The 12,934-nt window shown below is 45.6% G+C and overlaps 1 protein-coding gene across 1 annotated transcript in view; it reads left to right on the top strand.

Annotated features, from left to right (window-relative positions):
* Window positions 1–12,934, top strand: part of ADARB2 (adenosine deaminase RNA specific B2 (inactive)) — a 430,816-nt gene that overhangs the window by 413,484 nt on the left and 4,398 nt on the right. Inside the window, exon 9 of the mRNA XM_039527879.1 lies at window positions 9,925–10,103. Within this exon, the coding sequence (XP_039383813.1) occupies window positions 9,925–10,103 (179 nt within the window). The remainder of the gene's footprint in view (window positions 1–9,924; window positions 10,104–12,934) is intronic.

The raw sequence follows: 12,934 nt of genomic DNA, 5'->3' as shown, positions 1-12,934 counted from the left end.
ACACACACACACACAAACCTACAGAGTCAAAACACCCATCCTCAGGCTCAGGACCCTTCCCTCACCTACCTGCTGCCCACCATCCCCACCCCAGGAGAAGTAGCCTGCCTCCTCCCATCTGAGAGCCCCCTCCCCCAGACCCCCCCTACTCCAGTCCTTGTTGCTGAGTCTGAACAGAAGCATCAGGAAAGGACTGCAGGGAGGTTAATGCAGGGATCTCTGTACTGTGAATCAACCCCACACAAGCCTTTATTCCCTGTTCCCTCCCCTGCCTGCAGTCTGTGTAGTCCAGCTCTGGCACCATAAGGAGTCCCCTTGTGGCAGCAGGTGGTGTAACACCCCGCAGTACATCAGCCACACTACCCAGTAGTAATATTATTGGTAGGATGTAATCCTATCAGCCCCCATAGCCTAATAAATCCTTATTAGCCAGGGCCTGATCCAAATCCAGTGATGTCAATGGAAAAACTCTCATTGATTTAATTGGCCTCAGACAGCAGCCAGGATTCCCAACTATTCTTAAGCTACCTTAGGGCCTGATCCTGAGAAGTGTGGACAACATCCTGCAGATTGCTGAGTGCCTTCCAGTCCATTTGAGGTAACTGAGAGTCGAAGGTCCTCAGCACCTCACAGGATCAGGCCCTTCAATCAGGCTCCTGGAACACTGGAGAACTGTGATTATTGGCAAGGATGCACTGAGATACCAAGGGGATGACTGTGGTATGTATAAATGACTTGCCAGGAGTCTCTGCTGACATTGCAGCACTGACCTCAGTGGAGTGACTTAAAGCACCTAAGTCATTTGAGTGCTGTTGGATAGTTTATCCTTTATCTGTTTCTTATTCCTCTTGCTGAGTTTTTATGTTTCACATGTGTCTTTGAGATAAAATTAGCTTTGCTAAGCGTGAAGAAGTGATAGTTTAGCTAAGGGGGAAATTGGCTGTTTCACTGTGGGCTTAGCACATTAGATTCATACCACTTGCATGTTTGTTGTCAGGGTGAGCATGTCGGGGTAGCTGCTTAGCCTGTTGTCAAACATTTTCTTTAAAAATCTTCAGTATAGTTAGACAAATATAGAAGATTGTCTAATACGAATATATAAGGAATCCCCATACATATTTCATCATTTTGTTTGAGATTACATTAATAACTATATGAATTCTGTTTATCAATGACTAGAGTAGAATGAGAATTGGCCTCTAAAGTGATTTCCATATAGAGTACCAGTACATTCTCCCTTTAGTGGGGAAAATTTATCCCTGTGCAGAAGGCCATCACACACTTAAGCCAATTAAGTCTTCAAAATAGGATTTAAGTGGGACTTATGTAGTTCATAGGTCTTGTGCTGGACCTCTGCACAGGGGTGAATTTCACACATTGTGACCATAATTAACTTATTTCATATGTTATTACATCAGTTTTACATAATAGTACATCAGTGTACATGAGAGAAGAATCAAGCCCTTTTTCTAATAAGTCTCACTGGAAGTTTCCTGTGTACGAAGAAACCCCACACAGGTTGAAAAGTGATTAAAAATGATAAGATGCTAACAAGGGAAATAACCACAGCCAGCCCAGATGATACTGGCAAGGGTTTGGCTTTATACTGTACGTTTTTGTTTGTGTCACACGTTTTCAGGATGGTAAAGCTGCATCAAAGGGGTACCAATGTCACTTGCAATGTGATTGTCTCATAGAACTTGGTTTCTTCTTTCCCTGAGAGTTGTCTTTGTTTGGGAAAGCTTTCTCTTTGCCTTTATGCTGTCTGTGAATTTCCTTTAGACTGGGAGCAGTACTGGGTGGAATCTGTCTCTCCAGATGATTTGATCTGTATTGCTTTAGTTAAGAAAAACATTGTTTGATACATGCTCATGACTCCTACGGAGCCAAGCGTCAGAAATACTACAGAGCCAGTGTCAATCCATATTAAATGTAGGTTGTTGTGATTTACGTTATGTGCTTCACAGCTGTAAAACTGTGGTGCACAGAAGACTTCCTCAAATGAGAGGTTTCGAGGACAAAGTACTCAGTGAAACTAATGGCTAATGAAATGGGTGACTAGAAAAAGGCACATGGAATGCATTGGAACCCATAACAATCTCAAACCGGGCAGCTTCTACCTCAGGATTCCAATTAGAAATCAAACTGATAGGGATTTAAAATTATTGGTCCCCTTTGTTTATGAGGATACCAAGCATTTTTGTTATCTCATTTATGCCTTAAGGTGGGTCATTTTAGTGAAGAAAAAGAGTTAAGGCCCTGATGAGGACAGCTGAGATCATTCCTTGCTACCACAGTAGAAAACACACCTTTGATTTTCCTTTCACACCAATTCCACACAAGTGAAATTCCATTGACTTCAGTGGCATTACTCTTGATTTACACCACGTGGCTGAAAGCAGAATAAGGCCTAGCATTAAGGGTGGGGTTTTTTGTTTGTTTGTTTCTATTTGTTTTTTAAATCTAACCTGTTATAAAAGGTTCTCTTACTGATTTGAGGGAGGGGAGGAAAGGGGAAGGGGAATCCTAACTCATGATAGTTAAATTCTTGGGGTTGGCAATGCTGTGTATCCCATTAAGTAAAACAGTGTAGGCCCACACTGTGCCATCAGCTACACTTCTGCAGCTCCTGTGACTCCAGTGGGGCAGAACCGAGTGTGATTCAGGGCACAGATTGGCCAAGTTTGTTTCAAAGACTTTAATATTAATGAGCTGGAGGGGACTGCCTAGATCCACAGGAGCCCCTTGTTAAAATGCCACTATCAATCAAAAGGCCAGCCTGAACCTGACTCTAACAAGGTAATACCAAGGAGTAAGGGGTAGTAAGACTCCAGCCTCATCCCTTCCCCAGAACTTGGGCCCAGGTGCAGGGGGAAAAGAACAGAAGCCTGCTGTGCGCTTGGTATTCCTCTCATCCCCTGAGCAGGTGGGTCAGGAGGAATAGGGAGTAGGGAGAGTCTTGGCTTCACCCACACTAGGAAGGAATATTCTACACCCAGTAAATGGCTGTAGTAAATGATCCCCTCCCAGGAGCAAGTGAGGAGCAGGGAAGAAACTGTGATTCTCTGAGTCACAATTCCTCCTTGGGGCTCCTCCACATTTGGGCATTGAGCAATGGTTCAATCTAACCCTAAAGAAAGGATTGGAATGATTTCCATGTCTCTGGTCAAGTTCACCCTCTCTCTGGATATGACTGAATTATCCTGCCAGAGAGGACTTCTGTCTGGAGCTCAGAAAAATACCTCTGGAGGTCATTTTCCCCCCTCTCTACAAATAAGATCCCCAACTTTTCCCACTCCCCCATCATGTATACCACAGGCAGAGAGGGAACATTTCTGTGGGATTAAATTATCCACTGTGCAAAACTGTGATTTATTAGCTAAAGAACACTCTGGCCTATGCGTCCCTCAATCACTGTAGATATTCTCAGGTATGCAAGTGGGGCAAATCAAGCCATTTATTCCTTTCTGCCTGGATCTGGAGATCACCGGATCACCTCACCATGTTACCCACCTGACACTGTTAACTGACACTGTAATAGGACCAGGTGAAGAGGTGATGTCTAGATCTGGGCACAGGGGGCTAAATTTCACCCATATGATTAGCAGACATGCATTGTCATGTGCTATTGCCTTCATACAGCCTTTAGGTTTTGGGGCTGTTCATCAGTAATATCAGTTTTTCCCCCTGAGTTTGTGTTTTTAATTGTGCTGTTTTATGCACTGGTTATTGCAGAGCTTCAACTATTGTTTAATGTCAGCTTGGTTTCGGCTTCCGTGGGTTTCTATGATCCCTTCCACTATTGTAGACTGCTCTCTATTGGCACTGATTGCCTGGGGTTGATCTGTATTTTTTTTTTTATTGTTTAAGGGATTAATTGTAATGTATGTATGCAAAGCTCCTGTTAATTCAATTCAAATTTTTGTTTTCCTCTGGTCATTGATTTTCCTGCATCTGTGTTTATTCTGTGACCTGTGGCTTTTTGCTAGACAGGGGCTGGCTGAGCATTTGCTGCCATATTTTTGGCACTCAGTCCGTTAAGCTTTATGGTAATATCTTGACAGAGACTGGTGCATAAGTGTCAAATACCAGATTCTGATCAGTTTGCATCTTGTTCTCTATGGAGGTATATGAATAGCACCCTGGAGTTCTCTGCTATTCAGGATTTAAGCAAAAGGACGTTTTTATTCTACTGCTTAGGTGAATTGGATTTTGAGATGCAGACGCATCAGTTATCTCAGAAAAAAACTGAAATTGGTATTAATGTGATATGAAAGTGATTGCGAACCCAGTGTGTGATTATGACTCAGTTTTAGTCTTGTCTTAAGCCGTCTTCACGCTGTAGCTAGGATAGTTCAGTCACCTTGGTCATTCCTCTGATGCCATCCATGCCAGGAAGCCATAAATACCCAACAGCTGTATCTAGTGTGATCACTTTCATTGTATTATTTTGTTTTTTAATGGCCTCATTTCTTTCCCTCTACATGCTCAGTCCCCCTTTACTCTAGCAGACACTTGTTTTTCCATGTGGAGAGAACCATGCTGGACAATATTTGGAGCAGAGAGTGAGCAGCTCTCTATGACATTAATTCATGTCCTGCTGAGAGGCACACAGCTGGGAGGTGGGAACTGTTTTAAGTGGCAGAACTGGCGCTGCTTCCAATGTTACAAGTGCTGGAAGCATTTTCACGCAGGAGGACTCCAACAGTATTACTGTGATGGCAATGTGGTCCAGTGAGTAGGATCCCAGTGTGGATTTTGTTCCCCACTGGGCTTGCTGAATGACCTTTGGCACGTTACTGAGGCCTTTCAAAAGTGGCCGCTGATCTGGTGTACCCCCATTTTTGGAGGCCCAACTTGAGACACCTTGGGATTGATTGTTTAGAAGTACTGACCACCCACAATCTCAGCTGCAGTCAGTGGGAGCTCCTGGAGTGCAGCATATCTGAAAAGCAGGCCCTCAGTGTCTTAAACTGCTCAACCCTATCCCCGGCCCCGCTCCTTCACCGCTGCCCTCTCCCCCATTCCAACCCCTTCTCCAAAGGCCCCTCCCCAACTCCGCCCCCTCTCTGCCCCTATTCGACTCCTTCCTCAAATTCCAGCCTGTCCCCGTCTCTTCCCCACCTCCTTCCCTGAGCGCGCCACGTTCCTGCTCCTCGCCCCTCCCTCCCGGAGCCTGCTACTGCTGTTTGGCAGCGGCAAGCACTGGGAGGTAGGCGGAGCAGTTGGGACGCAGCATGCTCAGGAGAGGAGGCGGAGGAGGAGATGAGGTGAGGCAGGGCAGAGCGGGGAGTTTGGCTGCTGGTGGGTGCTGAGCACCCACTAATTTTTCCCCGTGGGTGCTCCAGCCCAGAGCACCCACGGAGTTGGTGCCTATGACTGTGACCAAGGTTCCAGTGGGGACCAGCTGTGGTCACTCAACTAGGGTGAACTGCAAAGAATGGGGCAGACAATCCCCAAAAAGCTGGTGGATATTCCAGTAACTAGATTTACCAAGCCAGCATTAAAGAGCTGCTTTATTACCTTACTGGTTAGTCAGAAGTCCAAACAACACAGTTCCCTTAGAATCATAGAATATCAGGGTTGGAAGGGACCTCAGGAGGTCATCTAGTCCAACCCCCTGCTCAAAGCAGGACCAATCCCCAACTAAATCATCCCAGCCAGGGCTTTGTCAAGCCTGGCCTTAAAAACCTCTAAGGATGGAGATTCCACCACCACCCTAGGTAACCCATTCCAGTTCTTCACCACCCTCCTAGTGAAAAAGTTTTTCCTAATATCCAACCTAGACCTCCCCCACAGCAACTTGAGACTATTACTCCCTGTTCTGTCATCTGGTATCACTGAGAACAGTCTAGATCCATCCTCTTTGGAACCCCCTTTCAATAGCTGAAAGCAGCTATCAAATCCCCCCTCATTCTTCTCTTCTGCAGACTAAACAATCGCAGTTCCCTCAGCCTCTCCTCATAAGTCATATGCTCCAGCCCCCTAATCATTTTTGTTGCCCTCCGCTGGACTCTTTCCAATTTTTCCACATCCTTCTTGTAGTGTGGGGCCCAAAACTGGACACAGTACTCCAGATGAGGCCTCACCAATGCCAAATAGAGGGGAATGATCATGTCCCTCGATCTGCTGGCAATGCCCCTACTTATACAATCCAAAATGCCATTAGCTTTTTTGGCAACAGGGGAACACTGTTGATTCATATCCTTATGACTTAAAGTGATCCAGACTCAGGACTCCATCCAGGTACCTAAGTCAAATATGATGAAGATTCCTGAAAATCTTATTTCATCAAAAGGTTCTACCAATCCCAAAGACTAGGACACATTACCTCCCAGGTTATTGAATATTTCAGATCTTACCCAAATGCATGCTACAGCCAATTCTTATTGACTAAACTAATATTTATTCAAAAACAAAAGAGAGAGAGTATGGTTAAAAGATCATTATACATACAGACATGAGTTCAGTTCACTGAGGCTCAGACTCAGAGCAGCAATGGTGAGCTTTGTAGTTGCAAAGAGTTCTTTCAGAAATAGTTCATAGGTTATAGTCCAATGTCCAAATATCATATTCAGGGCATACCAGCATAGTTGGGACCTCAGTCTTGTGACTCAAACTTCCCCCGATGAAGCTTAAGCAGATCTGAGATGACAGAATCAGGACCCAAGGACCTTTTATACAATTTCAGGTCCTCTTTGACAAATTGAGAGTTCCTCAGGGAACAAAAGGTAATTAGGATGACTTTGAAGGAGGTCCATCACTGGTACTTAACTATAGAATTAACATAAGGCAATTTGCTTATTCCTCCACCATTCGCAGATTATTTGCTATACATTTCAAAAAGAGATGAATACAGAGATATCTCCTGTTTTCAATTCATTTAAATGCTAGGATGTTCTTTTGATGTCTGAATTATCAGAATACAGCACAGACAGGGACTGATTACATTGTCGACCCTACTCATACATATGTAAATACACAAAAACACAAACATTATCTCCCCACTTGTCTTTTGGGGGTTATTTATTTTGCAGGACGATTAACCCGTTCTGGCATGCATCACAGTGACATTCATTGTTATAATCTATCAAAGAATAATAAATGGAGTTTTCCAAAAAGCTGTAAAAACAATGCATCCTTGTTTGCACCCACTGTTGTAGCCTGACACTCATGTGGGAAGGTCAGATTGTCTGTTAGTTGGGCTGACAGTCCAGGCTTCAGTTTGGAAACAGAGTCATTCCTGGACTCCAATCCATGTCTATTGCCAAGGTAACCCCTGCCCAGTAGGACAATCCACTGCTGCCCAACCACCAGGCTGGCCTCCTCTATCCAGGTTTGTGGGGTTAGTTATATCTATGGCAGATCAATGAAAAAGAGAACAAGTGAATCCAAACATATTGCCAAGTCCCTGCATTTTCCAAATATCCTTCAGGCCACCATCTCTTTTCCAGGTGGGGTATTACTGTCAGACCCAGAAGTTGGAGCTCTGCACCTAAAAGTCACTATTGAGCATCCTGGTTCAAAGCTCTTTTCATGCCATTTATGTTGTGCTGGAAAATAAACCCAGCACCATCCTTACTCCTCTTATCTCCTTGGGCTGACTCTGCTGCTGATCTATTCCTGGCTCTCGTGCCTCCAGGCACAAGAGAACAAGATGCAGGAGTTACCATGAGGAGGGAGCTAAGCTACTTTGTCACCTTTAATGTTGTTTGGTCACAAAGATCTCCAGTATAAAGCAAACATCCAGACACGTTGTGGCCACAAGAGTCTGTGTACTGATGCTGGTAGGAAACCTGTAGTCATACATGGTGGGGCAACGATAAGTTGTCTAGGACAGAAGCAGTAGCTTCTAGACAAGTCCAATGGTAACCCATATGACTTGCACACTCACCACAGGATAGCCATGTGGCATCCACCGAGAACTTGGAACACCTGAGACACATTCAAGGATAGGGCAAAATCTTGTGTCTGCAGTAGTGACCATTCCCCGTGCTGGGGGTATAACAGTAGTCAGTGGAGTGACAGGAATGTGGACCTTTGTTATCCTGCCTACATTATGTGTGTGGGGCGAAGGCCTGTGAATTCAAAGTTAGTGCTGTGAGCCTTGGAAAGGGTTGTGATGACTATCCCTTAGACAGGTTTCAGAGTAGCAGCCGTGTTAGTCTGTATCCGCAAAAAGAACAGGAGTACTTGTGGCACCTTAAAGACTAACAAATTTATTTTAGCATGAGCTTTCGTGAGCTACAGCTCACTTCTTCGGATGCATAGAATGGAACACATAGACAGGAGATATTTATACATACAGAGAACATGAAAAGGTGGAAGTATGCATAACAACAGGAAAAGTCTAATCAATTGAGATGAGCTATCATCAGCAGGAGGAAAAAAAACTTTTTGAAGTGATAATTAAGATGGCCCATAGAAGGTGTGAGGAGAACTTAACATAGGGAAATAGATTCAATTAGTGTAATGACCCAACCATTCCCAGTCTCTGTTTAGGCCAGTGTTAATCGCTGCCACCAGTTGTCACGGAGTGCGGGGGAGTCAGGGCCCTGCACCCCCGGGCTCCCTGCGATTCACCAGGACTCTCAGCCAGCCAGTAAAGCAGAAGGTTTATTTAGACGACAGGAACACCGTCCAACACAGGTCTTGCAGGCACAGATAACAGGTTCCCCCCTGTTAGGTCCATCTTGGGGCCCCAGGAGCCCCATAGCCCCCATTGGGGATCAGAGCCCTGTCTGTGCTTCCCTTCTTTCCCCAGCCAGCTCCAGTCTCCCCAGCCTCCTCCAGCCCCTCCCCTCTGCTCCGCTTCTTTCCTGGGCCAGGAGGTCACCTGACCCCTTTGTCTCCAACACCTTTAGTTGCACCTTTGCAGGGGAGGGGCCCAGGCCATCAGTTGCTAGGAGACAGAGTGTCAGGCATTCGGTTGCACTGGCCTTTTGCTTTGCTAGATACTTAAGAACTGCACACTGGCCTAAACAGAGACTGGGAATGGTTGGGTCATTACACTAATTGAATCTATTTCCCCTATGTTAAGTTCTCCTCACACCTTCTATGGGCCATCTTAATTATCACTTCAAAAAGTTTTTTTTCCTCCTGCTGATGATAGCTCATCTCAATTGATTAGACTTTTCCTGTTGTTATGCATACTTCCACCTTTTCATGTTCTCTGTATGTATAAATATCTCCTGTCTGTGTGTTCCATTCTATGCATCCGAAGAAGTGAGCTGTAGCTCACGAAAGCTCATGCTAAAATAAATTTGTTAGTCTTTAAGGTGCCACAAGTACTTTTGTCCCTTAGACAGTCTCTTATTAAGGTGTTTGCACATATCATGTATCTGTATGATCTATGGTATTTAGAAGGCCCCATCAACTTGGGGTCTAAGTACCAAAAGGAAGATTTCTTCCTTTCCATGGTAAATGTCAAGTTGAGAGACACATATTTTGTTGTTATTATGTCACATCTTTATTGCCTGCCATCTCAGTGTGCTACTTACTGACCAAACTCAGTCCCCACCTGGAGGAGATCTTAGGAAGAGATGTGTTTATTGGGGCTGCCTGTTAGTTCTTTTTAAAAATTGGGTTTTACACTGAAGCCAGTTAGAGGAAGCCCTGTTCATTCAGCTGTTATAACGCTGCTCGCTGCCATGCATTACCATGTAATTGCATTCCCCATCCTAAACATAAGGTTTGTCTGCTAAGAAAAAGAATCTACAGGAATGGCTGAATTATTCCATCCTCGTATGCCCTAAAGAGGTGCCAGTTAAGAGACAATAATAACAATATCAGAGTGCACAGTAGGTATGTGTTTGCACAGAGATATTTCATATTTTAACCACCAAAGGCCCAGGTTTGCTGTCTGTGAAAGTTTGGGGCCATTGATATTAATGCTCTTCTGCCCTTCTGTTTATCCCTTGACAGGAGTGAGTAATGCTGACATACGGCAACCAGGAAAATCTCCCAGTTTCAGTGTGAACTGGATAGTGGGTAACACGGACCCTGAAGTGATTAACTCCACAACGGGAAAGAGGACCTGTGGGGGCTCTTCGCGGCTCTGCAAGCACACGTTTTATGTTCGGTGGGCAAAGCTTTATGGAAAGGTAGGCCTTGTAAACTACCGGGGATACAGCCTCACAGTCAGCCATGGGACTGCTGAAAGCTTCCCAACCATGGATCTGACCTGGTATTAGCATTTCAGCCTTGTTGTGAGGGAGAACTAAGAGTTCTGCTTTCTTGCTCCCCAGGGCTGTAGAGTCTGTGAACAGAGACTGGGGCCTTTGATCCCTACTTTATAGCCAACCTCTTTGACAGTCCACGTGTAATGATGACAGCCTCCAAAGGAGCCCCAGTATTCCTCGTTAGTAGAGACTGAAAGCTGATGGAGATCCTCGGGAGTCATGTACCGTGGAGATGGCATTAGCTGAATGGACAGGAGCACAGGGAGACCTAACAGCTGAAATAGCACCCCAAGTTGTACTGCAATAATCCAGGCAGTTTTCAAGGGGAAGTGTCCACATTGGTCATTCTGGACAGTGGAACACTCCATTTTCAAACCTGTAATACAAAAATAGGACACTGTATTCCTGATTTGGGGGCACATAAATTGGCTGTTTGGTTTCCTGTGTTCCATCCTGAGTACCCACATTTGAAAATTGGGCTCTGATTGTGACTGTTATTTAATATTGGTAAATACCTCTAATGCCATTTCAACTTCTTACAAGTGAAGTACCCGATCCTGCAAGATTCGGAGCACCCAGAACTCCCACAGCAGTTATATTTAATGGAATTAAAGCCACAGGTTTCCCTCAGTTAAAATGGCCACCATGCCGCCATACCTTGGTTGCCCCTAGCCACCCTTTCCCATTGTTTTGTCAATACAGCAATCGGTAAAGGAGCCCCTGAATGACTCTCTGGCATTATCCCATTCCCTGGAGGGTGCTCACCAAAAAACTTTTTGTACCTGGGAAACTGCACAGGCTGTGTAGGATCACCAGATAGGCACTAAGCTGTGGCTATTCCTGCTTGCTCCTTCCTCATCTTGACCCTCTCCTTGGAGTCAGCCTTGCTCTTCTCTTCTAAGGAGTTGCTAGAGGAAGAGGAAAAGCTGGGTTCAAAGAAATGAGAGCTAGGCTCCACACTTCCAGAAGAGAAGACAAAGGAAACTGAAAGGCTTAAGGGGGATGCTGCCTTTATATAGCCTTTGTCTCCTTGCTTCCTGGTCATTATAGCACTGATTGCCAGGAATCATCCTGCCCTTCTCTACAGGATGGGAGAAGATTGGGACAATCTGTAAAGTATTTTGATTTGTACCAATTGGGCATTTCCTGAGCAGACAAAGCATTACTCGTGTCAACTGGCATTCTGAGAGGGCTTTAATCCAGCCACAACCACGTGGAAGAAATGTGGTGAAGGGGAGCTGGTGTTCCTTTTTCTTATATCCTCTTCTTAGTTGCTTTTCCTTTAGATCCCTTTGGTTTGTAAATGACACTCATTTTGCATGCAATTCCCCACAACCACCCCACTATATGGAGGTGTGAAGCCTCCCTGTGTGGGTGTGAATTCCCACTCCACAAATCAGCAGAAGTACTGTGAATGGTGTAGGTCTCTGGAGCCCTGATTGCAAACAGAAGCTGGGTAGGGAGATGGAAGGAAATCCTGGACCAAGTTCCTGTGGCAAGGTCTTTTGAGAAGCTGAAGGGCTAGCTGGGGCATCAGCAGTGCAGGAACAGTGGCTGTCATGGCTGCTGCTATAGGGACACAGCAGGCTGAGAGCTAGCTCTGGAGCACAGGTCCAGAGAGCAGCCTGGGTATATGGCCTGACCCCTGGTGAGTCTGCCCTGAGATACACATGAGAATCAGCCAAAGCCAAAAGGGAAGGAGGCCCTGGATCAGTGACTGAGGGACTGTGTGGGGTGGATGTATGGTGTCCTTTGTGTTCCCACGGGTGGGCAGCCCAGGCTGTATGTTGCTCTGGCCCATAGAGATAGTGAGCGGGGGGCAGTACTGCCAGAGCCCCTGGGTGAGGGGTTGACCAGTGGATCTGATCTGGGGGCAGCTGAGACCCAGCAGAGAAGTCCAGACCAGCACCGGGACTACAGCAGCAGGTGCCGTAGGAGGCAGGGGCCCAGACCCAGCACTCAGAGCTTTCAGACAGTTCGCACTTTGAATTGGTTTGTTGATGAGCAAGATGCCCGTTGCTGATAAAGCTGAGTGTTTGTGCTGATAATGGCACTGCAGTGGCCCCTGGGTGAATCCCTGCCTCCCCAAAGGCAGCAGGAGGAGCCCCCCACACTAAGGCAAGGAGCAGGAGTCTGGAATCCACTGATAGCAAAGGGAGGCCCCATTTAGCACACTACTTTGCCACTTCCACCTGTTTTCTGGCCAACACACACCTGGCCTGTAACTTGCACCAGCATTTAGACCCTTTGCTGTATTTGGCTGAATATACCAATAAAAGCATTCACCTGCCCCTAAACTGAATGAGTAACATTGGCCCAGAGATTTCCATAGGAGTTCAACCTACTGACTTCAGCCTGCATTTTAGTCTCTCTCTGGGATGTTTGCTCCTGGAGGTTGTGCTTTGATGCAGAGTTTTTCCTACAGGATGTAATTTCGCTGGTTGTAAGCACTAGACGTTCACCTGTATGCCTGCTCTAAGGCATTTTCCAGACCTTGATTGCTTCCATATAATGTCAAAGACTCACTGTTGGCTTGACTGTGTTAAGACTCTGGAAGGTCAGAGACGGTCATTGATTTAGTCCTTCTGAAATACAAAAGGTGCTTTGTTCTTGTGTGTGTGCTCAGGGTGATTGTTGGACTGCAGACGTGCGTCTTTGTCTCTTAAGACAGTTTCTGGCAGATGCTTCAGGTTTTACTTCAGAATGTTCACTTTTGTTGAACTAGCTATGGTCCCTCTCAACAAGACAGCTTC

Source organism: Mauremys reevesii, linkage group 2, assembly GCF_016161935.1.
Source record: "Mauremys reevesii isolate NIE-2019 linkage group 2, ASM1616193v1, whole genome shotgun sequence".
NCBI classification, from domain to species: Eukaryota; Metazoa; Chordata; order Testudines; family Geoemydidae; genus Mauremys; species Mauremys reevesii.
Note: the sequence above shows the minus strand (reverse complement) of the source record. Positions and strands in the feature narration are given on the sequence as shown.